General features: G+C 36.7%; 1 protein-coding gene across 3 annotated transcripts in view; it reads left to right on the top strand.

Moving 5' to 3' along the window:
• Nucleotides 1-26,766, top strand: part of SESN1 (sestrin 1) — a 116,916-nt gene that overhangs the window by 88,398 nt on the left and 1,752 nt on the right. The window contains exons 1-9 of one of the 3 annotated variants that reach the window (XM_057527779.1): nucleotides 6,576-6,811; nucleotides 13,620-13,685; nucleotides 14,516-14,716; nucleotides 15,346-15,528; nucleotides 17,427-17,669; nucleotides 20,048-20,195; nucleotides 22,781-22,893; nucleotides 25,055-25,245; nucleotides 26,512-26,656. In XM_057527779.1, the coding sequence (XP_057383762.1) occupies nucleotides 6,710-6,811; nucleotides 13,620-13,685; nucleotides 14,516-14,716; nucleotides 15,346-15,528; nucleotides 17,427-17,669; nucleotides 20,048-20,195; nucleotides 22,781-22,893; nucleotides 25,055-25,245; nucleotides 26,512-26,656 (1,392 nt within the window). In that variant the 5' untranslated portion in view covers nucleotides 6,576-6,709. Of the gene's footprint in view, nucleotides 1-6,575; nucleotides 6,812-13,619; nucleotides 13,686-14,515; nucleotides 14,717-15,345; nucleotides 15,529-17,426; nucleotides 17,670-20,047; nucleotides 20,196-22,780; nucleotides 22,894-25,054; nucleotides 25,246-26,511; nucleotides 26,657-26,766 lie in introns of those variants that run through there. The other 2 variants (XM_057527777.1, XM_057527778.1) reach the window with 2 other exon arrangements.

Below are 26,766 nucleotides of genomic sequence, written 5' to 3' on the forward strand. Positions count from 1 at the left end.
CTGCAGTGAACATTGTGGTACATGACTCTTTTTGAATTATGATTTTCTCAGGGTATATGCCCAGTAGTGGGATTGCTGGGTCATATGGTAGTTCTATTTTTAGTTTCTTAAGGAATCTCCATACTGTTCTCCATAGTGGCTGTATCATTTTACATTCCCACCAACAGTGCAAGAGGGTTCCCTTTTCTCCATACCCTCTCCAGCATTTATTGTTTGTAGATTTTTTGATGATGCCCATTCTGACTGGTGTGAGGTGATACCTCATTGTGGTTTTGATTTGCATTTCTCTAATGATTAGTGATGTTGAGCATCCTTTCATGTGTTTGTTGGCAATCTGTATATCTTCTTTGGAGAAATGTCTATTTAGGTCTTCTACTCATTTTTGGATTGGGTTGTTTGTTTTTTTGATATTGAGCTGCATGAGCTTCTTGTATATTTTGGAGATTAATCCTTTGTCAGTTGCTTCATTTGCAAATACTTTCTCCCATTCTGAGGGTTGTCTCTCGGTCTTGTTTATGGTTTCCTTTGCTGTGCAAAAGTTTTAAGTTTCATTAGGTCCCATTTGTTTATTTTTGTTTTTATTTCCATTACTCTAGGAGGTGGGTCAAAAAGGATCTTGCTGTGATTTATGTCATAGAGTGTTCTGCCTATGTTCAAAAACTATTTTAAATACAATACAGTATATATGCACAGCCTGAGAAATATTTTCTACTTGACCATGTCCTACGTTAAGTATCTTCCATTACCTTTTTGGTTTTTTTTTTTTTGAGTTGGTATTTCCTTTTTGTCCTTCTTTAAAACCTTCAGTAACTCCCAAGAACATATGGGATAAAGACCTAACTCTCAGTTTCCCACTACACTCATCTTTTTCTTGAACCTCATCCTATTCCAGATTAAATCCATTCCTTCTTATTTACTTCAACAACAATGCTGAAAAGTAATTAGCCTCTAAAAGTTGTAATGAATGAATTCTCCCACTTAACTTTGATATCTCAACACTTACTTTACGGTCACTTCACTTTAGAGAAGCCTCAGGATGTTTAAAGCCAGACTTGGTTACAGAATGTTCATGAATTTGTCAAACTATGGTATGTATACAGGCAGTGTCTGACTTGTAAGTACCTGCCTGACTTAACAAGTGAGCCATATGTACCATTGCCCAAACCTACGTAGCCACTATCTTGGTAGTGCAGGAAAACAGGAACAGAAAAATCAAAGGAGCTTGGGAATATCTGGGGTTCCAAAGGAGAAGATGGGAAGAGACTATGAAAAACAGAATTTGCTTGGCAGAGCTGGAAAGGACAAGCTGATTCCCAAGCAGAGCCTGCCTGCCTGCCTAAACAGTGACCCCAAAGCCTCCAAAAGTGTTTGTCTAGATGGCCCAAATCTTTTATTGTATGAATATTGAACTTGAAATTCATTATTAAGTTTTCAGTTGAGTTAAGCTTCTTTTTTTTTTTTTTAATGGAAACATCTCTGTGGAGTTCACTCATTCAGTACATTCTTATTGAGGGTCTACTGTGTGCTGGGCACTAAGATATCAGAAATACAGCAGTGAACAAAAAAGACAAACATTCTGATTTTATGGAGCTTACATTCTATTGAGACAGACTAAATAAATAAATAAATAAATTAGTATGAGATGTCAGTCCCTCATATAATAAGTGTGAGTTAGTATAAGAAGCCTGTTTTCTTCCTAATACCTACCAGTTATTCTAAGAAGAATAGGGGTAATGTGAGGAGCAGGTAGGAAGTTGGGTAAACTTTATTGCGGGAGCTTTGGGTAGCATGAAGTTACCAAAGGTCTGGGGAGACACTGAGAGGAATGACAGGGGTAGAGAAATAGAGGAGAGAAGCTCTCAAAGACCAAGACCACTCATTCCATGATTTCTTTTTTCTTTTCTGTTTTTTAAAACCAGATCTCACCCTAAGTATGAGCAAGGGAGATAAATTTTTCTTTCTTCCTGCCCTCTTTTCTTGCCATCAGAATCAAGAACTTAAGCTAACATACCATTATTGACATTTTTAAAATATTCATTAAAAGAAGCAGCCCAGCTTCTGCTGCTTTGGATTCAGACCTAGGTTCTAATCTCAGTCTGCATTTGACTACTTTTACAACCTTGGACAAGTTACCAATATTTTATGAGTTTCTGTTTTACAAATTTGTAAAATAGAAATAATTGTATCTGCCTTGTAAGTGTAAAGTTCTTAGTGTCTGATATGTTGGTCTTACCATTAGCCTGGAAAACCTGACCATGATTTAACATGCTTATTCTTTGAGGGAAAGTGATTTTCTAATTTAAAACCACTGATACTATTTGGAATACTACTTGTTTACAGATATGAGCGATGGTCTATGTTTCTAAAACCCTATGTAGAAATTTAAAACTGTGCATTTCTAAAAGAAGAAACCCTAAAGGAGCAAAAGATAGCAAAGATTTGTCAACATTCTTGCTTCTTTATAAGTAATATAATTCTAAAAATTAAATTGAAGAAGTGAAAAAAGTAGAGGCCAAATAAGAGAATATAAAATTAACGTTCAGTACTAGTAGGATCTCAACATACCCAAAACATGATGTTGAAAGGAAAAAAGTGCTTAGCAGGCAAGCTATATATAAAAAAACAGGAAGATAATAAGCTAGAGGAGAAAAATCTTGACAAAATTAGTAAGCAGAAGTAATCTTAAAAACCAGCATTCATTCCAAGTAAAAATGTTTTAAATGACAATATGGCATTTTTTTCAAGAATGCTTAAACCCCATAAATCTAACAAATCCCACTCCCCCTCTTAAAGGAGTTCTTTGGTTTAATGGCTAAAATCATGGCTATGTGTATCTAACCAGTTATTAAATATAATTTCTAAAGAATAGATCTACAAATCTATAGTACTTTAATTCCTTTAGTTAATGAGAAAATTCAAGGTTTAATATGTGGTCCATGAAAGTGTGATTATATGTTTTGGCCTGATTAGTATTCTTTCTATTAAAATATACATATTCTTTTTCATTAGGTGACTGTATTTTTTAAAGTCTAATGGATTTAGGGAAGCCACTTGGTCAGGAGAGCATGTAAGTTGAGATTTATCTCCTAAATTTCAAAAACAAAAGTATGAGGCATCATTTCCTTTCTCAAGAAACTTATTATCATGTTGGAGAGACAAATCCACCTTCATCCCTACACTTTGTTTCATTTCCATTGTTCTTCACATCACCCTCTTGCCTTGACAGAATTGCCTCAACAGCCTTCCTAGCTCATCTTCCTGCCTCTAGTTTTGCCTAAACCTTAGCTGAAATGCAAATTTGATGTCATTCTACTCTTTAAAACTTTTAGTAACTCCACATTACTCTTAAGAATGAAATTTATTGTCCTTAATGAATCTTAAACAAGGTCCCTCCTTACTGTTTATGTTTTACCTAAACTTCATCCATTACTCTCCATACCCTGTGCTCTAGACCCCAGTGAACTTCCTTCCTAACAGACTACCACTCTCAGTCTCTCCCCTGCCTGTGGGCTTTTGCACATGCTGGTTTCTTTGCTTAGAACTCTTTGTCTTTACTCTCCCAAACACTCCCCCGATTTTCTTGCCAAGGCCTCTCTACTAATCCTCTAAGCCCCTAGCTCAGATATCTCTTCCTTCTGGAAGCCTATCTTGAACCACCACACCAAGTCTGGACTCTCTAATGCCACATAAGTTCTCTGCTCAGATCAAGTCATTTGACACCACTCTTTTACATGGGTGTAACATCTTGTTCTTGAGAAAATTAAGAGTTGAGACCATTCCTGCTAATGACAAATGCAAAAACCTCACTTTGATACAGTTTGAGTAGGTTTACCAAAACATTTTTATTTTTATATTTATTTATTTGGCTGTGCCTCATGGCTTGTGGGAGCTTAGTTCCCCGACCAGATATTGAACCCACACCCTTGGCAGTGAAAGCTCGGAGTCCTGACCACTAGACCACCAGGGAATTCCCAAAACATTTTTAGAGGAAAGGAAATATTTCAGATTTACTCTTACTTCTTGGATTAGATGTCAGGATTCTTCATCGAAGAAAAAAATGTTGAAAGGAAATGTTTAAATAGCAGATTTTGTAAATAGCTGCTGGCCTATAATGATAGCCTGTGGTAAATATCAAAAAACGTAGTCCTTCCCAATTACTAATCGGTGCTCAGGAGGTTTACTACATGCTTAGCACTGGGGTTCATTAGGAGAAGCACCTTCAGGACATCTGGCCTACTCAAGTAGTGAAATCTTTGGAAAATACAAACTTTTTATTAAATGATTTGGAACAAAGCATTTCCAGAAGTGAGATCTACACAGTGATATTTGCAGGTCAATACAATTGTTGGAATTCTTGGTTAATAGATTTATTTGGAGGCAGCCTTTTTATGTTAGAGAAGAGAGTGACTAATTCACAGTTACTGCTCTATCAAAAAGAGCAAAAATCAGTACTCTTTGAAGACCTTAAGTCAGTCTTTATAGAAACCATAAAGGAACCTTGACATTTAATGGCTTGAAAGGGTCTCAGTAAGGACTGAATTAGAAATTATTAAAATTATTTTTCTTTTTATGTAAGGCAGCATCAAAATAAATAAACTGAAACTTTCAAAGAAGAAGGAGGGAGGGAGGGAGAGAGAGAAAAGAAAGAAAGAAAGAAGGAAAGGAAGGAAGGAAGGAAGAGAAAGAAAGAAAGAAAGAGATCCTAATTGGAGCTTCCTATTCATTTTCAACATATGTTTCTTCAATAAATATTAAGCACAAAGTATCAAACATGAACATATATATGTATACATACACACACATATATACACATATATGTATATATACACATGTGTATACACAGTTTGCAGTTCTAATTTGCATTTAAACCATTTTTGCATTAGCTAAATGCATGCTTTTCCCTTGCCTCTCATTAGAAAATAGAAAGGTAAACATTCTCCATTTTGTAAATGATATAATTTTAATGTTACAGACAAGGTTATGCCCTACTAGACAGCTAACCCCCACTATTTTATTCCTTCCAGAAAATAAAATCACAGCTCAACTCTTCTAGAGCCAGTCATTATTTTTCACATACTTCCCTCATTAAGTAACTCTATAGCTCACAACCCCTACATCAAGTCCATTTATGTTTCCACGTTATTCATCTACAACCAGTTTATCTTGGAGGGTATGTCATATTGCTGCAAATTGGATGGTTTACTGGGTTTATTTTTGCCTGTGTGTTTGTGGCTGAGTGGGCATCAGATTAGACTGTTTTTGTGGCTGTGCTCAGAGGAAGAGAGCTTGGACGTCTCTGTAACCTTTTCTTCTATGTCAATATTAACCTCAAATTGCTTTTCTTGACCAGTAAAAATATTTTGGGTGCTTTAGCAATTTATAAAAGCAGTGTATGAGAACATATAACATCATTTTATTTATCTGGAGAAGATAAATAAAAAGTAACCATTTTTAACCTGCTACTTTTAAAATGTGACAGTTTAAGAGCTCAAAGAGTAACTCAGTTTTCTCTGAGACATTGTAACCTCACTCCTAAGACTGAAACTTATTTTCATTTATGAGCCCTGGTTCTGTGTCTGTCAGTATTTATTGACTTAAACTCTGCTTGTTTCCTTCTATCAGAATGTTCCAACTTTTTTTTTTTTTTTAACCTGAGCATGTAAGCCTTTGAAAATACGGGGCAAACATGCAAAAAAAGAGACCTAATTTAGGAGTTAATTTTTTAAAAAGAAGTTAATGGAGCCCTGTAAGGAAATAGTGTTGACACAGGACTTGAGAGATTTGTGTTCCAGATCCAACAATGTCAGTTATTTGTGTTCCTTTATGACCTGTTTTCTCACGTTCCTCATCAGGTTTCAGAGAGAGATTCTTTCTTTAGAACCTAGGGCGCTTATGAGGAAACAAATTTTAAAGCTTTCGAATATACTTGGCAAGAAAAAAATTTAGAGATCTGCTACCAAGGCTTATCTGTGTAGGAGAGTGATATTTATAGTTTATACATAGCTTACCCAAAATAATTTTACATTGAATATGGGTCATGGTCCCCTACTTGTTTCTGCATTCTGCGGCCCAGTCAGCGCTGTTTGGGCATTATTGAAAAGAAAGGGAAATTTCAAAAGTTCATAAAATGTGAAGCGAATTTTATTCCTCCTGGTGGTGTCGGGGTCAGCCTAGAGGTGGGTTGCTGTTTGGCTCTAGGTAAGTGGACCCGAGCGGGTGGAGGGAGGGCAAGCTTTCGGCTGCCAATACTGGGACAGGGACAATTTGCCTTTCAACTGAAACCCACCGGCTTGCGCTGCATCTTCCAGCCGCAGTGCACGCACACCTCCCGGCGGACCGAGCCCATTCCGACCCGAGGATTAGCTCCTCGCGGGAGTTCGTTCCCTAGAGGTTGTTTCTCGCCCGGCCGCGTAGCCCGCCCCCCCGCCAGCACCCGCTCCCCGCCAGCGCCCGCTCCTCAGCGCCAAGGGGGCGGGGTGCCGCGGCGCTGCGGGCCCCCATTGGCGCGCTCGGCTGCCGACTCGGCGGAGTGACGGCGGGGGCGGGGCCGCATGTCTTGTTTGTTTGCCCCATCCCGCCCCGCACTGCCTCAGCCGTCAGCGTCGACTGAGGCGCTATAGCTCAGAGGCAGACTGGCAGCCCGTCCAGCTCTCGCCTCCTCCGCGCCGCCGCGGCTCCCCTGCGCGTCTGCAGCTGTCCCCGCGCCGATATGCGCCTGGCCACAGCCGCGAACGAGGCGTATACGGCCTCGCTGGCCGTCTCGGAGCTGTTGGGCTGCAAGCAGTGTGGCGGGAGCCGCGGCCAGGACGAGGTACCAGGGCAAGGGACCGGGCGAGTGGGCGGGCGGGCACCCGGCCAACTGCTTGGGCTGCACGGAGGTCGCGTCGCTTCCCCGCCCTCGCACCCTAACAGCTTCGGAGAACGCTCCCCGGGGAGGGCGCCCCTGGAGCTACCGCCCGGACGGCCGCCCTGCCCGGCGGGGCGTCGCAGGCTGGCCCGCGCCCCTCAGGTGAAGGGGCGGCCAGTGGGGGGGGGGGCGTTTGCCACCGCGAGTCGTCCCCGGGCAGAAAATGCTGCGGCTGGGAGGGACAGCTGCCTCGGTCATTTAAATGGAAGTCTCCGAAACGTAAATAACGTTGTCTTCTGTACAAGTCTCCACAAGCCAGAAGAAACCTAACAAACTCTAGTCTCACGGTAGAACAGCCTGTGGATTTTTTTCCCCCTCAGCGTCTTGTCAAAACACATTATTCGGGGACCCTCACTCTCTTCGCCTCCTACTTTAAAAAAGAAAGAAAAAGAAACAAATATATTTCGGTCAGTTAAAAGATGATGTTGCCTAGAATAAGTATGTTCTGCCAGCTCAATGACGTTATGCACAGCGTTTACTCTTGTTTATTAAACTATCCCTTTTTGTGTCTGAATTGGCCTTCAGAAAGAGCTATTTAATTGTAACATTTTGTATTTTTCCTAAGTGGCTGCAAATAGGGCACCATCTGAGAGTTACTAATATACCTTTAACTCAAATTTGAAACTTTAAAAGGCTTTAATTCAAAAGGTGGCAAGGGAGAAAGTAGAGAAATCGTAATTAAAATTGAAATCAGAATGTTTTAAGTATTGACTTAAAGAAATGTAAATACGAGGTAATTTCTCTACTGTATTGCCCACTAAAATGACTCAGTATTTATATGTATATATATATTTTGTAAATGGAGTCTACACTATGATATACTACATATATTCATATAAACTTAAATGAAGACACTTTCTCGTGAAGGTTGTAGAACACCAAATGCTTTTTCTAGATTTTAGCATTCATGGATACATAATGTGCTCCTTGTTTCCAGATAATACAACAACCTAAAAAAAGTCTCATAACTGTTGCTTTGAAACTTTACCATAGAAAAGAGTGTGAAAGTGTTGAAATAGAATTTACAGTTTCTGTTTGCGGGCCGTAACAGATCTGTTCTCATTTTCAGAAGTGAGCCTCAATCATTGTGCTTGAATCTGTTATTTCTGGTGGTATTTGTGTGCAGAATCCTGGTTTTTGCCCAGATCTAGAATTTCTAAATATAGCCATGTCAACTGGAAGATAGAGATACATTATATCAATAGCTTGCACATTGATTACAGAGCCTATGGGATTGTGTTCGGGACACCAGGAACCTTTGTATAGTTGTATTTCATTTTTAAAACCTCCAACATGTGGGAAGATAAATTAGGAAGTAGTGCTTTATAGGAAAACTATTCACTTTACAAAAGAATTAATAACACAACTCTATCAAATAGCAAGCTTCCACGGTGCCTTTAAATTAAACCCTTTCCAGGAATGGAACTCCTGACTAAAGTATAGGGCACACATATGGCCTAAGTCAGCCTTATAAAGCCTGTACTTTGAAGTCAGTGAGTTTTTATTTTTCTATAATGTATTTCATAGAAGACCAGACACTGGAAAAAGAGGTACCTGAACTCTGAGTATTTCTAAATTCCCTATAAAAGAGTTAATGACAATTTTACAAGAAGCACTAGTACATGTTGTTATAATAGGAAGTCTTCTTTATAATGCTTCTAGATTTCTTCATTTCTATATAAAAATTTCAAATGTCAAAAGGCTAGCACTCAGCTATAGGCAATGATTCTCATAAACAAGGAAGAGTGGGATGGGAACTTTTACTTTTTACACAGCATATTTTTGCCTTGTTGAAATGTGTTTCAAAAAGAACTTATGTAATTTTTTTAAAAATCAGAATTAATATTATTGTGATTATCAGTATTAAGACATCTAGACAGTTTAATAATGTACCAAGTGCAGTGAGAAAAAATAAAATGATTCAAGTGATCTGATTATTTTTACTTTTCAACTAGTTTTGCAAGTGGATAGACGCTGTAAGCCAACAAACGCTCTCATTTCGCACTTGTGGCAAACTGTTCATTTTTTTGGTTAAAGGTATTCTTATGGATTCATAAGTGTATCTGACAAATTTGAAAAATCTGATTAGAACAGTAAATTCATAAACACAGATTCATACAGTGATACATTGCATACATTAGTCATTCTGTGGTACTGTCAGCATTTGCTGAGAATTTTCATACTGTGAAAATTAGTGTGTTAGTACACACTGGAGAGGAAACAGATATCACGTCAGAGATCTGCAGCAGTGTTGTGATGGCAGAGGCTGTTGCTATGTCTTCAAAGATGCTGATTAGGAGGATTGTTGAGAGGAGAAGACTGTTAGTTCCCATGTTAGATTTCCCAGCCACACCTTCACCAAGAGCCTGTGAGGTTTGTGTTGTGGTTAGCATTTACATCTGCTTCACAACAAGGCCATTTGCCGTTGGCAAGTTCTGCCTCCTTGAATCTAGATTGGCCAAAATTTGTTCAAAGTCTGTAATTCAGTTTCTTACAGGTACATATGAAGGCACAATTGAAGGAACCCTTAGGACGTTATGAAATGCACTTAGTTTGGCTTACGATCACACCATTGAAGACCTGCAGTGCCTTTTTTTTTTCTTTTTAATCAATACTTGCAAGAAAATAGGGTAGCAACTAATTTGTCATGTGACTAGGAAAAGAAGTGTTTCAAAAGTGAGTTTTCCAGAAAATTGAAACTTTTAACCCTTTAGAAACCAAGAATACTATTGTATAATAATAATGCTATCTAAAAGGACCTTTAAGTATCAAAAGCTCTTTTTAAAAAAATTTATTTACTTATTTATTTACTTTTGGCTGCGTTGGGTCTTCGTTGCTGTGCACGGGCTTTCTCTGGTTGCGGAGAGCAGGGGCTACTCTTGGTTGCGGTGCGTGGGCTTCTCATTGTGGTGGCTTCTCATTGCAGAGCACGGGCTCTAGGTGCGCGGGCTTCAGTAGTTGCAGCACGCGGGCTCAGTAGTTGTGGCTTGCAGGCTGTAGAGTGCAGGCTGAGTACTTGTGGCGCATGGGCTTAGTTGCTCTGCGGGGATCGTCCCAGACCAGGGCTCGAACCCGTGTCCCCTGCATTGGGAGGCAGATTCTTAACCACTGCGCCACCAGGGAAGTCTCTCAAAAGCTCTTAAAGAGGCTCTTTTGAGAGTAATTAATTAAAGACACCAACTCTAGAACCAGACTTCCTGGCTGTTTTCAAGATAATTGTCACCTGTTTCCTTTTCCCAGAAGTTAGAGCTCAGTTTGTGTGCAGTGGGAGGCTAGATGGAATCAATGACCTGCTTCCTGACAGTATCTGGATTAGGATAAATTGGGATGCAATTTCAGAGTTCATAAAATTCTATTTTACCTAGAACTAGCCATAAGTAAAATAATGAAATTGGAGTCTTAAATATCAGATACTCCTTTCCATTCCTTTCCTTTCTTCAGTTTTTCTATTCTGTCCCCTGCTTTGTTAGACTGGTACCTCACCAAGGAATGAATGTGATCTTAACAGTAAGAGGTTCTTAGCATAATAGGTTTATAATCCATTCCTAAGAATGTTTGCTTTTTCTTAACATCCTGTTTTAAAACACATGATTTTTCATAAAATACATAAAAGAATCTATTCTAAAGGAACTGGGAAAGAAAGGTTTGACCTTTGAAGGCAAGGAAGAGGGGAGACAGTGATACCAGTATGGCCACTAAATTTGGCTACAGGGATGGACTTTCAAAGACTTGAGAATTAGAAAGGACCATTGGGAAAGACCTTTGGCATGCCTAGGAAAATATTCCATTTCTGAAACATTGATAGTCACTTTCTTGGAATTGTAAAGCTATTGTTTTGTAACAGTTTGATATATAAACTATCTATTTGGTATAGAAATAAAACCAAAACAATATACTTCAACCTCTTTGTTTTGAGGCCCTTGTGCTAGGAATCTGGTCTTATTTTTAAAAAAATAAACACACACACATACACAATCCACATGCTGCTAATGTATTTGTAGGATAAAGTCCTAGAAATGGAATTGGTAATTTTTTTTCCCTTTCCTTACAAATAGTAACATAATATATATGTATTATACACTGTATACAATACAATGTATACAATATATATACAATGTATATATATAGAACTGCTTCATTCTTTGTGAGGACTTCATGCTATGCTAGTCTATGGTCATACTAAACTTGATTGAAACAGTCGTCTATTGATGAGCACTTAGGTTGCTTTATATCTTGTACTACTAGAAACAATATTGCAGTGATTATACTTTTACACATGACATTTAAGAAATGTGAGTATAGGGTAATGTTTACAATGGAATTATTGATTAGGGTATGTAACTTTAAAATTTTGATCAGTATTTCAAATTGCCCTCCTAGAAGTTGTAGTAATTTATACTCCTTATATGTTTCTTGATATTTTTTCCTCACACTTCAAAACACTCCCATCAGAAAAGTATAAGCAATGAATGGCTATTTCTCCACCCCCTCTTCAACACAGCCTATCATCAAACTTTTTGATCTTAAGCAGTATTTTAGGTGAAAAATTGTATCTCAGTGTACTTAAATGGCAGTTGTTTGATTGTGAGGGTTGATCATTTTTTCAGCCATTTATATTTCATTTTCTTTGAACTGTCCATGTCCTTTGTTCATTTTTCTGTGAGGTTGTTGGGGGTTTTCTTAGTGATTTGTCTTTATGTATTAAAAAAATTTAGCCCTTTGCTATATGAGTTGCTAATATATTTCCAAGTTTTCTGTTTGCTTTTGACTTTATGTGTTTATTTTTCCCATGTGAAAGTCTTTATTTTTATGTCATCAAATTTATCAATCTTATATTTTATGATTTCCTGGTTTTGTGGCATTCTTAGACCTAAGTCCACAGGTATTTTCTTCTAATACTGTAATGTTTTTTATTTTTGTTTTTTACACTTATATCTGATTTATTGTGGAGTAAAGTATGATTTAAGCCGCCAATTTCACTTTTTTCTGAGTGGCTCTCCAGTTGTACCAAAATCATTTGTTGAATAATCCATTTCTCCTCCTTTGAAATGCCACCTTTTGTATACTAAAGTCACAAGAATAGTGTCTCTTAGGTAGAAAATGAATAATAAACCCCTGAAATGGGGTGTTTGCTAAAATGCATTTTGTTTAAATAAGATAGTAAAGAACTGAGAAGGGGTAAGTATTGATTTTTAGCCTTAAAGTCTTGCCCAGTATATTTTGTTAGAAATGTATGTAATTAAATCAGTTAGAAAGGCTAGTAGAGTCATCATTTTATATAAATGGCTGCATTTGTGCCAAGATGATGTGTTGAATAGCAGGAATGTGGGTTTTTTCCTTGCATTTATTATAGGATATTAAAATTGAGACACATACACGGCCGGGCCAGTGAATTTAGTGCCTCCTCTAATGAGGGGCATGGTTATTAGACATTACTATCTTCAGTATAAGTGTGGAATTATCTGAGTAAGAAATCACTGACCTCCAATACAAGATTATTTGAAACATATATAAAATTTTAGATTTAGTTGGCAAATCCAGCCTACTTTGAATCTGAATCTTGAGTTCTCCTAATTAAGATTCTCTTCAATTTTGTCCTGACTGCTTAATTTTTAAAAATCCATTCTGCTCAAAAGGTTTTCATTCACTTGGACCAGATTTCTTGAATTGCTGCCACATGTTCTTCTCTGACTGCCCCCTCCCCCCTTTTTTTCCTTTAAAAGGAAAGCATCTGGTTTATATCATGAAGGACTTTTGGAAGCAGTAGAGAGAGGGTAGAAATAATATTTGTATGTAATTATATAAGCAAGGGTTAATATTTAGTTGTTAAAGAAGGAGGGGGTTTTTTGTTTAGAGACTAGAGTGATAGGACATGAGCCTCAAAAAGAAAAAAAAAAGTCTGAATTACATTTTGGTTTTGTTTCTATTAGCACACTGTATTGAGGGAAAAGATGGAAGCCTAACAGTAGATTGTCAGTTTTTGTTAACCACACTACACTGTCACATAAAGTATAGAATTCTAGGTTCACTATGTCAAAAGGCAGAAAACCATTTATTTTTTAATTAGTTGAGCTCCTCTAAAATATAAGCAAAGTTGATGAGATCCTATAAGTTAAAAATTTAAGGAAAACTCACAAACAAAATTAATTTCTCTAAAATTGTTTTACTCAACCACAGAGAAATGCCCTGCACTACTTTCTCTTTTGTGGATTTAAATAGCTTTTTTATTTTTCATAGTATTTCTGTTCTTGTGAAGTGTTATTATAGATGTAGTAATAATTATACTTCAGTTTAAGACATCTAGGTAGAGGTTATGGCTTTTTCATTTCCTGACAAGATGCACAGGGATTGATATTTTGGTTGGTTGGGTTTTGGATGTACAAGCACATTGGTCTTATTTTGTATCACTGACAATCCACAGGGTTGGCTGCTATGTGCTGAACTTTCTGTTCTAGACTTTCTGCCAAGTACTTTATGCAAAACTCTGGTTTTAGTGAAACAGGTTTTATTGTTTTTAGTCAGAGTTGTATTATAAACTGTTGTCAGCTATGTAATGCAAACAGAGGATCTGGTATATATATATGGCCATGAAAAAAAAACAACAGAACAAGCCAGTCTCTGTTCAACTGGCTGTTTTTCTCTCCCATTCCTGTGGCCTCAGTTCATGTTGTTTACTGCTGGAGGCCTGAGATGGTGTAGTTTTCTTTTCTAGGAACTTGGAATTAGAATTCCTCGACCACTAGGACACGGACCAAGCAGATTCATCCCAGAAAAGGAGGTATGTTGTTTGTGAAAGTACATAGTGAACTGTATGCTTCTAAGGAAAAGCTTTCATGACCCACATCTTCGCATCTGAACAACTGTTGGTCAACAATATGCTTTACACAAGTTAATCATCATGTTTTGGCAATGAATATGTGGGATTAAAAAGCTGTTATAGTCATGTTGATTTCTAGTATTTCATGATGCTTTTCTAACACCCATATTTAATCAAGCAAAGGCAAGACTTGTTTTTGACCAATGATATGCCACCTGCTTATATTTAGATGTTGTTTAGGTGTGCCCATAAGCCGAGTTACTTGGTCTTGGCCAACTCCACAGGCTGGTATCAATGCTAGATTGGATCTTTAATTCTAAATATGTAAATGCTCCTATACTTTGTTTTCACAGGGATTGTTTACTGTTAGTTACTTTTGGTTCTCTGTAAATTCAGGGAGAGTAGGTGTTGTTAAAAGGAAAGGCATTAGTGTCTGTTTGCAAGCTCCGCAAATTTGATAATCTAAATCTGGATTCTGGATTTAGATCTGGATGTCTGGATTCTGGTCAAGTCTGCAAGCAGCCTATCTAGATGGCCTTTAATGTTTGGCCTTTGTTGTTTTTCCCCTGCTACATGATATGTGACTCTTTATTCTGCTATCTTGCAACCAGTTGAGTTAAATTTGTAGAATTATAACCTCTCTTTCTTAAGCCAAATTTAATCTGCTTCTAGGTGACACTTAAGAGTGCAGTGCATGCATATTCCTTTTTTTTCCCCTCCCCCTGCGTATTTTCTTTCTTTTACACTGACTTACAATTTCTGAAACCATGGTTTTCCTCTCTTTCATACAGATTCTTCAAGTGGGGAGTGAAGACGCACAGATGCATACTTTATTTGCAGATTCTTTTGCTGCTTTGGGTCGTTTGGATAATATTACCTTAGTGATGGTTTTTCACCCACAATATTTAGAAAGTTTCTTAAAAACTCAACACTACCTACTGCAAATGGATGGGCCATTACCCCTACATTATCGGCACTACATTGGAATAATGGTTTGTAAACATTCAGTGAAAAATTCTTTCTGCCTGCTTTATTAATCTTTTTAAGAGATAGTTAATGCTTCAAACACAGGAATAAATCCTTATATTCTAACTTCTAATTGGATTCCTGTTAGATAGTATCTATTTTTCCTCTTTCTAAATAAGTATGCTGTCAAATATAACAGAAAAAGAAATATGTATTTACACTCTGTTGAGAACCATTTTCTATTAAATACGAGAATAAAGTAGAACACAAGATTATTTCACTGATAGTTCAGATTGACATAAGTGGTGGTACTCACGTTCAATTTATAAATAATATTCCATTGTTTTATGGTTGGCACCTTAATTGAAGTTTCTTCTTAATCTGAGGTTCTGACAGTAAGTATAAAATTTTTCTAAAGTTCAGATATTTTGATCAGATATTTTATTTGTTCTTGGGATATTTTTGAGGTGCTTTCTATAGTGTATGAATTTTTAAATGTTTATATGAAAACTTCATTTCTGTAGTATATGGAAAATTTGAAAACTTACTAATCAAAAACTTAATTAGCTGTTTTGCTTATTGTAAAGAAAAAGATTTGTAGTTGTTCAAGATTTTAATATGAGTAATTAGAATAATCTTTTTGTTTTCTCTTAAGGCTGCAGCAAGACATCAGTGCTCCTACTTAGTGAATCTCCATGTAAATGATTTCCTTCATGTTGGTGGAGACCCCAAGTGGCTTAATGGTTTAGAGAATGCTCCTCAAAAACTACAGAATTTAGGAGAACTTAACAAAGTGTTAGCCCATAGACCTTGGCTTATTACCAAAGAACATATTGAGGTAAGTAGAGAATATATCTAGGGTGTCATTAAAAAAAAAAAAAAATTAGACTAATTTTTAGAGCAGTTTTAGGTTTACAGAAAAATGGCACAGAAAGTAGAGTTCCCATATTCTACTCCTGTCAACCATCCACCCCGCCCCCCCCACACACATAGTTTCTCTATTACTAACATCTAGTATTAGTATAGTACATTTGCTGTAACTGATGAATTAATAATGTCTAATTTACATTGGGATTCACTCTTTGTGTTGTACAGTTCTATGGGTTTTGACAACTGCATAATGTCGTGTTATCCACCAATTATGGTATCATACAGAATAGTTTCACTTCTCTCAAAATCTCCTATGCACCCCCTATTCATCTCTCTCCCCTTCCCCCTGAAACTGCTGCTCTTTTTTACAGTCTTTATGGTTTTACCTTTTCCAGACTGTCATATAGTTGGAATCACACAGTATATAGCCCTTTCAGACTAGCTTATTTGTCAATATACATTTAAGGTTTCTCCATGGCTTTTCATGGCTTTATAGCTCATCTTTTATTGCTGAAAAATACATGTATGGATGTACCACAGTTTATCCATTCATCTATTGAAGGACATCTTGGTTACTTCCAGTTTTTGGCAATTATGAATAAAGCTTCTACAAACATTCACATGCAGGCTTTTTGGTGGACATAAGTTTTCAACTCAGTTGGGTAAATAACTAGGAGTGTGACTGCTGGATCGTATGATAAGCTTGTGTTTAGCTTTGTAAGAAACTGTCATCCAAAGTGGCTATACCAGTTTGTGTTCCCATGAGCAATGGATGAGCATTCCTGTTGCTCCACATCCTTGTCAGCATTTGTTGTTATCGGTGTTCTGGATTTTAGCCATTCTGATAGATGTAAAGTGGCATCTTGTTTTGTTATCTTTGTAAAATACCATTTTAAACTAGTTTCGTCTGGTTCTATTTATTAATAAAGATAATAGAATAAAAGTAGATGGACATTCTCTAAAAGAATCTACCATGCAGTAGAAATTCTTAAAAATACAATATATTTTTGGTGTTGTCTTTCTCTCTTTTTAGAATATTTATTTATTTATTTATTGGCCATGCCTCAAGGCTTGTGGGATCTTAAGTTTCCTGACCAGGGATGGAACCCATGCCCCCTGCAGTGGAAGTGCAGAGACCTAACCACTGAACCTCCAGGGAATTCCCTAGAATATTTTAGATTCTTTTATGTAATTGAAGCATCTTATTATCAAGGAGATACAAAATTTGAATATGATTAATGCAATGTCTGTTATATTGTCTAGTAATATAAAATTACACAATATTATAAAATAGATAATGAAGCAGAGTGGACACAGATTTGTAAGACTTTGAAGAACTGTAGGCTTTACCTTGAGCATAATTTTTAAAATAAATATAATTTGATGATTTAAGAATATTCAGAGTCAAGTTGTTCAAACCACTTTTTAAAAATTCCTTGAGGAGGCCTGATAATAAAGAAAAACAGGCGTATTTTACACAGTAGCTTCTACTTTAAACACAAATTCATTACATTTGGTTTGAGACTGCACTAACAACATGGTTAATGCATTCATAATTCATCATCTGAAATATGGCAACTGCTTTTAAACAAAATGTATTCTACATTTTTAAATCAGGATTTCAGAAAGTCAAAATAATAACAAATGTGTCGTTATCAGATTATGTTAAGCTCTATTTGTGAATACATATTTATAAAAATTAAATTAGTGAATTCTGGGTTCTACATGCCTCAAATTGTAATTTTATCCTAAGTTTTATATAGTAACTAATCCTGTTTTCAATAGGTTAAATACCAAGATGAACTGTATTCTTTCATCAATACCATACCCCAGTATAAAAATATGTTCTCGTTTTTTTCCCCCAAGGGACTTCTAAAAGCTGAAGAGCACAGCTGGTCCCTTGCAGAACTGGTACATGCAGTAGTTCTACTTACACACTATCATTCTCTTGCCTCGTTCACATTTGGCTGTGGAATCAGTCCAGAAATTCATTGTGATGGTGGCCACACATTCAGACCTCCTTCTGTCAGTAACTACTGCATCTGTGACATTACAAATGGCAATCACAGTGTGGATGAGATGCAGGTCAACTCAGCAGGAAATGTTTCGGTAAGTATCTATTATTTATTATAGGATCATCATAAGAGTAATCACAGTAATTGCTGTTATATTATTTTTTCATTTGGCTTTTAAGAAAATCTACCCTGTTAAGTCCAAAAAGATATTAGGCCCCCATACCTGTTCATTCAGCAAGTATTTATTGACTGCCTCCAAATGCTCAGCACTAGTCTGATGCTAAGGGACATACAAAATTATAAGACCCTCTAGGAGGTTACATTTGAATACTTTTAGGATCAGAAGCCACCAACAATGTGCCCCATCAGAGCCATCTGGTATTGAACGGCTACTGAGTGAGATGAGGGGAGACTGAGAACAGTGGAACCTGGTGGTAGAAACTTCCTGATGCTGATCACATCGTTTTGCACAGAAGAAACAGGCTGTCTTCTTAATTATTTTTTAGAAGATTTAATCAGCCTTGATCTGGAATTTCTCCTTTTAAAATACTTCTTCATGTTTTAACTTCTCACAAATATATGTAAAAGTGAATATAAATTTATTAAAATGCTTTTACCTCTATTCCTTCTCTTCTCTGGCTTTTATATTTTCTCAGTTATGTTATTCCTTTGAAACAGATCAGAATGAGTTGAATTTTCTATAAGCAAATTTTAATTCTATATATAATGAGTCAAAATTCCCTCTGCATTCTTTAGCTGTAGTGAAAGAGCAAAGGGTTTATATTTCCAAATTGAAATCACAGAAACAACATTACAGCCTTCTGAATACTTTGCACAGATTTTCTCAGTTGTATTATTACTTTTAAACAGATTTGGACAGGTTGAATTTATATATTTGACTTTAACGTGTATTTGACTGTTAACATATATTTGACCGTGGGCGAGTTATCTAACCTCTCTGAGCCTCCATTCTTTCATTTCTAAATACAGGTCAAACACAAGGTTATTGTAAAGTTTAAATGAAATGTCTGTAAAGAGGTAAAAGGCCTAGTACAGTGCTTGGCATTTATCAGGTACTAAATAAGAGGTAGCATTTACATATGGTGAGATTAGCACAGGAGGGAAAATCATGTTCCCAAGGTTGATCACTGTGCTGTGCTGGCAAGGCCCAAGACCATCAGTTCCACCCTCTGTTGAGCTATCTGGATTGTTGTTAGAGGCCTGCATATGGCCACTGATTATTTATCAAAGCTTAAAGGTTATGAGATGGTCTAAGGGAGAGTACATGAGTTGCTAGGATGCTTAGAGTTGGATTGTTGTCCTTCCCCACCTTTGATTTAGTACAAGGCTAAAGAAAAAGTACTGTTCCTAGTTATCGCTCTATTAAATGAGATAATAGTGAAATAATCGAATTTTTAAAAACTTTCCTAGTAGATAAGCTCCCTGTTCCCAGGTGTTGAGCATTTTTTAGCAATAAATATTTTTAAATTAAGGTATGTACCTTGTTTTTTTTAGACATAATGCTATTGCACACTTAATAGACTACACTATAAACAGTATAGCGGACAGTATAGTACAGTACAGTATACAGTATAATGTACAGTACAGTATAGTGTACTTTTGGCTGCATTGGGTCTTCGTTGCTGCTCGTGGGCTTTCTCTAGTTGCAGCGAGCGGGGGCTACTCTTGGTTGCAGTGCGTGGGCTTCTCGTTGAGGTGGCTTCTCTTGTTGCGGAGCATGGGTTCTAGGCGCGCGGGCTTCAGTAGTTGTGGCATGCTGGCTCAGCAGTTGTGGCTCGTGGGCTCTAGAGCAGAGGCTCAGTTGTTGTGGCGCACGGGCTTAGTTGCTCCACAGCTTGTGGGATCTTCCCAGACCAGGGCTCGAACCCGTGTCCCCTGCATTGGCAGGCAGATTCTTAACCACTGTGCCACCAGGGAAGTCCCTAAACATAACTTTTTATATGCACTGGAAAACCAAAAAATTCATGACTCACTTTGTTGCAGTGGTGTGGAACTGAACCCACAATATACCTGAGATATGCCTGTCTATTGACAACATGCCCAGTGTACACAGTTGATGCAAAACCACTTATACTTTGTGTACCTTATTTAACTGAGCAAATAAAAGTTTAACTCTTAAATATTCAGTTGTTTTAAATTGACTAGTGTTAAATTTTAATTTTTAAAATTTAGCATTGATAGTAATGATATTACTAATTTTAGTAATAAAAGGTAAAACATTAGAATGTGTTCTTAAAATCATTTTTCTCTTATATTTTAAAATTTAAATATCTGTATATATAATAGGCCAAAATAATTGTTTTTGATTCATTCATGTGCATTAAAGTTATAAGAAGATCTACTTTTCTTATATTGTATTAAGATGCAAATTCTTATGAAACAGACTTAATAAAATTCAAAAATTTCATTCCGTGTCTGACATATGTAACCTTAATTGCACTTTCTTTTCAGGTAAGTGATTCCTTCTTTGAGGTCGAAGCCCTCATGGAAAAGATGAAGCAGTTACAGGAATGTCGAGATGAAGAAGAGGCAAGTCAGGAAGAGATGGCTTCACGTTTTGAAATAGAAAAAAGAGAGAGCATGTTTGTCTTCTCTTCAGGTAAAATCAACGATTACATAGTCAATAAAATGTCTATTGTGTCCAAAAATAAAAGCCCAATTTTTTAATTTAAGAGAATTTAAATAAAAGTATCCTTTTTTATTGGAATATAGTTGATTTACAATGTTGTATGTTTCAAGTGTACAGCAAAGTGAATCTGTTATACATATACATATATCCACTTTTTTTTCAGATTCTTTTCTCATATAGATCATGACAGAGTATTGAGTAGAGTTCCCTGTGCCATACAGTAGGTCCTTATTAGTTATCTGTTTTGTATATAGTAGTGTGTATATGTCAATTCCAATCTCCCAGTTTATCCCTCCCCCCTTTTCCCCCCAGTAACCATAGATTTGTTTTCTACATCTGTGACTCTATTTCTGTTTTGTAAATAAGTTCATTTGTACCACTTTTTTTAGAGTCTACATGTAGGCGGTTACATATGATATTTGTCTTTCTCTGTCTGACTTAACTTCACTTAACATGATAATCTCCAGGTCCATTCATGTTGTGGCAAATGACATTATTTTGTTCCATTTTATGGCTGAGTAACATTCCACTGTATATATGTACCACATCTTCTTTATCCACTCCTCTATTGATGGACATTTAGGTTGCTTCCATATCTTGGCTATTGTAAATACTGCTGTAATGAACATTGGGGTGCATGTATTTTCAAATTATGGTTTTCTCCATATATATGCCCAGGAGTAGGATTGCTGGATCAGATGGTAACTCTATTTTTAGTTTTTTAAGGAACCTCCATACTCTTCTCCATAGTGGCTGAACCAATTTACATTCCCAGCAACAGCTGTAGCATTTACTGTTTGAGATTTTTTGATGATGGCCATTCTGACCAGTGAGAGGTGCTATCTCATTGTAGTTTTGATTTGCATTTCTCTAATAATTAGTGATGTTCAGCATCTTTTCATGTGCTTTTTGGCCATCTGTATGCCTTCTTTGGAGAAATCTATTTAGATCTTCTGCCCATTTTTGGATTGGGTTGTTTTTTTGATACTGAGCTGCATGAGCTGTTTGTATATTTTGGAGATTCTTTGTCAGTTGCTTCGTTTGCAAATATTTTCTCCCATTCTGTGGGTTATCTTTGCTGTGCAAAAGCTTTTAAGTTTAATCCAAATATGTCTTTCCTTTTAGAAAGGTTATTGCATAGGTAGTCCTACTTCTAGAAAAGGAAGTTATAGTGAAAACAGCACTAGACTAAGAGCGAGGACATTCGATTTGGGTTCTAATACTACAATCACTGCTAATAAACTTTGTGAAGTCATTTAACATTGGGTGCTTTTCTTCCTCTTCTTTTTTTTTTCCTATCTTTTTTTTTTTTAACTTATTTATTTATTTTTGGCTGTGTTGGGTCTTCGTTTCTGTGCGAGGGCTTTCTCTAGTTGCGGTGAGCGGGGGCCACTCTTCATCGCGGTGCGCGGGCCTCTCACTATCGTGGCCTCTCTTGTTGCGGAGCACAGGCTCCAGACGCGCAGGCTCAGCGGTGTGGCTCATGGGCCTAGTTGCTCTGCGGCATGTGGGATCTTCCCAGACCAGGGCTCGAACCTGTGTCCCCTGCATTAGCAGGCAGATTCTCAACCACTGCGCCACCAGGGAAGCCCCCTCTTCTTTAAAATGAGGAAATTGCATTCATAAAGGCCTGAGATTGCTTCCAGCTTTAAAATTCTATGATTTGTGAAAAGGAGCTACTTATTAGATAACTAAAAACAACGTAAATCCTTTATGTTTGGCCTTTATCAAATGTAGGCTATAGGATTTAATATGTAAACCAGATAATTTAAAGGAAAAAAGTTAATAAAGTGTGTCAGTGTATTTTGACAATAATAGAGTGGGACAAAGAGTATATGTTAAAAGCAAGTTTCTTAATAGCAAAGAAAAAATCAAATTTGTATAAATGGAGGTTGGATGTTAGCTTGAGGAGAAGTCTTTGATTTTATTTACTTGAAACTATAATCTCATCGACTCCTAAACATGAAGATAATCTGAAAAGGCTTAGAGCAGTGCAGGAAACATTGTAAAAACAATGACGCACAGAACCTCTTCCCTTTATTCATCATTTTAGAATTGTTTCTAGGACCTTCGAGCTGTTAAAGAGATCATTTTATATATTGTGTGATATTAAAAATATTCCAAGTGCTAAAGTTAAAAATAGTCCAAGTGCTAAAGTTTAGAGCATAAAGTTTAAAGTTTATATTTGTTATCACCATAAAGATTATTCAAAAGGGTGTTCATACTTGGAGTACATACTTTTCAGTAGAACCTAGTATCTATAAACTACAGTGGGGACACAGAGGGAGAGAGGATCCGTGAAAGAGAGGAATGAAAAGCATAGAAAATTCAACCATGAGTATTTTTTTAATAACAGAGAATCTACTTTTATTATATTCCATTTACTAGTAAGTAGGCTATTTCTTATAGTTTTAAGACTTTATTTTAGTTGATATTGGTTACTCAGTGTCAGAGAAAGGGTAATCCTGTTTTTACTTGTTATAGGTAAAATGAATTTTAACTAGCATCCTGTTTTTGAAAGGCTTTCAGTGGTTTTTTTAAAAAAATTATTTCAGATGATGAAGAAGTTACACCAGCAAGAGATGTATCTCGTCACTTTGAGGATACTAGTTATGGCTATAAGGATTTCTCTAGACATGGAATGCACGTCCCAACATTTCGAGTCCAGGTAAAATGACAACTTGTTGTATGTACATGCTTGATTAGAAATATCTCAGTCTGACTTAAAATAAGAAAGAGCCATCTGGATTTGAGAACAGAAAGCGATGCAGAGAAAAATAACTTTTCTACGTACACGTAATTCCCTTAGGTATGTTTATTATATTGTTAAAGTTCATAAATCAGTTGCTCAGAATTCAAAACACATTCACCCATAAAGCAAAATTACAATAGTGGTTAGGTTCCCAGAGATGGTATGCAGAAACCCAGTTAAAGTTCCTACTATAACTAAACAATAAATAATAGTTGTGTTTGAACCTAGCTTGCATTTATAGCATTGTTTTACTGAGCCCCAGTGTTAAAGTGAGGTGATTTCTGCCCTGATATGCACCAGGCCTGAGTGACAAGAGAAATGTCTTCACAGCATCTCAGGCATTATGTGTGTGTGGGTGGAGGGAAAGAGGATGAGAAAGAGTGAAAAATTTGCTTAAATTAGGACTTACAGGGAAAGCGGATTTTTTGTTTTCTTTTTAATTTGGGTGAGTTCTTACAGATACCATAGAAAATAAACCATGATTACAATAACCTAATTCCCTTTAAAATATGAACTGAATGTCATTTGAAGCAATGAGAATTTTTAAAGCTTTCAAATTTAAACCTTAAAGAGGATTCACATAAATAAATCTTATTCCAAAATTACTTAGCACCCATCTCTTAGAATAAAAGTTACTGGGGTAGGGAGTAGAATTATTGTTGGTAGACCCAGTTTGTTTAGCTCCATAATCGTTAACTTTGAAATACACAGTAAAACTTCCCAGTACAATTCTGTATATACTGAGCCCATGGAAACTTAGGGACCTCGTCGTCCTCCAGGATACCAGGCTCCTTCTCTGTTTTCCCTTTGGCAGGAGGCACTGTGCTAAGTGCTTTGCAAGTATATCTCAGGGGTAACAATTGCTGTATCTTCTAGTTCCAGAATAAAAGTTGAGAATCATCAATTAGCAAACATTTATCTATTCTGTGCTGTAGTTTTGTAAGACTGCTTCCAATCCATCAGTAGAAACATACTGTAGTGTAAATGTTTTTCTTAAACAGTCTGTTATATATTTAATTTAGATAGGTAAATATATAATTCAGATGAGTTGATATTCCCAACTTACCCAATTATTGTGCAGGGGCTATTATAACTCTTTTACCAGAATTATGAAAGTATTTGAGAACTATGAGATTTTTTTTTTTCTTTGCTCAAGGAACTAACATATTGTTTAAGGAGACAGAATTAGGCACAAGGAAAGAATTATAGAATATTTTACTTGATAGTGAAGTTGTGTCATGAAATATAATAGATTACAATTGAGATCATGTGGACTGGAAAATTTTATGGAGGGAGATTAGGATTTGAGAGATTTGAATGGTTTAAAACCATGGGCATTGTAAGCAGAGGAGACTAGGTAATAACTGAGCATAGGTTGAGGGAAGGGATCATAAACTGACTGGGCTGCTAAGACCTTCAAGCAGAGGATTAGTGGGAAGGTAGTTTAAAATTGATCAGATTTGTAGGTGATGATCAGATTTGTAGGTTTTGACCATAGTGATGGCATAATATCAAAGAGGTGTTTTAGGAAAATAAATATGGGAGTAACATTGAAGTGGGGGCTTATTAAGTTTTGCTTGAGATGGAAAGAAAGGAAGCAGGGAGACTTTAATTTGGGAAAACTAATTAGGAGACACAATTAATAGGGCTGAGAATCAGAGGTGGGTAGGAGGAAAAAGAATGAATGATGGATACCTTGAATTAAAAATTTACAAAGTTTGAGGACCATTTGAATGCCTGCAGCAATAGAAAAGGAGAGTGGCCTCCCAAGATGGGTCATCTCTGGAGGCTGACGGGGGAAACTGAGAGAAAGCTGAATATGGGTGAGCTGTGTGTAAGGGGAAGAGATTCCACTGGTTTTTAAACTCGCTGAGTTACAAAACGTAACTTTTGCATGTTGCAGTATAGAAATTGAAAACATCAAACTGGAATGCAAGTGAAACTGAGAGCTAGGGATGTACTAGAAAGGCAGTGGATTTCAGCTGCCAGTACTTTCACTGCACCGAAGAGCGACAGACATAGAACTATAGTTGGCCACATTTTGATTATTCACATTTGTTCTGTTCTCTGTATTTAGGACTATTGTTGGGAAGACCATGGTTATTCTTTGGTAAATCGTCTTTATCCAGATGTAGGACAGTTGATCGATGAAAAATTTCACATTGCTTACAATCTTACTTATAATACAATGGCAATGCACAAAGATGTTGATACCTCAATGCTAAGACGGGCTATTTGGAACTATATTCACTGCATGTTTGGAATAAGGTCAGTCTGTTTTCTTATGTTTATGAAGAGGTATTTTCCTTTAGCCTAAATTATTCAGGTGTTTGGAACACATATGCACAGACATACATTAACATACTCAAAACCATCCCCTCCCCAATAGCTTATTTTTATGCATTTTGTGCTTCAAAAACTTGATTTTTTGCAGCTTGGTGTGTTTTCTCTTGCCTAGCTAAGCAGGAGGGAGAGTTAGGAATGCTGACAAGAGTAAATAACAGATGCCTCCAGGGAAGAGGAGAGCAAGCAAGCTGGTCCAAGAGCATAGAGGAAGAGGCAAAGTTTGTCTCTGAACATTTATGGTATCTTTTCCCTTTGTATCATCTTTTATCTCCTGACACCCTCATACTTCTACCTTCATGGAACTTAGAACTCTTACAGTACCCTTCTAAAGAGTACCTACTCCCATGATACACTTCATCAAAATACAAAACTTTCATATCCTGTTTGTTAGGTATTCAGCCCCATTTATTATGCTATATAGGAAACACAGCCATCATAAACCACCTTCTAACATACACAAACAACCATGCTGTGGTACTTTCTGATTATTTTAGCTGTAAAGTCAGACTTTCTCTTGCTTCTTCACTTTATCAGTAGCCAGGCTATGACTTTAGACTCCTGAATGGTTATATAGGACCCGCTTTACAAGAGCTTTCTTCCTTTTCTACTAAAAACCAAATAGGAGACTTCAGTTCTAGGAACTATCTGCCAGTGGGGCAGAGGAGACATTGGTGCCTACGACCATCTTGGCTTAGCCTTTCCTAAGTGTAGACACTGATTCTTTCCTCTCAGACACCTCTCCCCCCTTTTTTCTCATCTGACCCCAAGAACTCCTGGAAACATAAGAAAAAATATTTATTTACACAAATAGATTATAATTTGTATATCATGTAATAGTATCAATAAGTATTATTGTCTGATTAATTTGTTAATTTCTTAATATCAGCAATACTCAAACTTTGTTTCCAGAATTTGTTCCTCAGTGTGGTTGCTTATTCATGATTGTAAATATATACTGTTGCTTGGGCACTGGCAATTTTTTTGTTCATCTAACTTCTCTGTTTCTTACCCCTGTATACTCATTCATCCACCCCCAATGAAACATTGTAAAGCTGTCATTTTGGGGGACAGCTACCTACACAAAGAGGGGGAAATAATACAGCATTTACTATTGATGTCTGTATTTCCATAAGAAGAAAACAGACTATACATCAAAAATATAGTAATTCTCATATTGTCTTTTAACAGATATGATGACTATGACTATGGTGAAATTAACCAGCTATTGGATCGTAGCTTTAAAGTTTATATCAAAACTGTTGTTTGCACTCCTGAAAAGGTTACCAAAAGAATGTATGATAGCTTCTGGAGGCAGTTCAAGCACTCTGAGAAGGTAAGTACCTATTGTGTTTACTCTAACTTAGCAGTGATCCTTATTCTCCTTCACCTAATCTAATGGGTCTCAAACCCCTTCTATCACCTCTACCGACCCAGAGAAGAACA

This window comes from Balaenoptera acutorostrata, chromosome 14 (genome assembly GCF_949987535.1).
Source record: "Balaenoptera acutorostrata chromosome 14, mBalAcu1.1, whole genome shotgun sequence".
NCBI lineage: Eukaryota > Metazoa > Chordata > Mammalia > Artiodactyla > Balaenopteridae > Balaenoptera > Balaenoptera acutorostrata.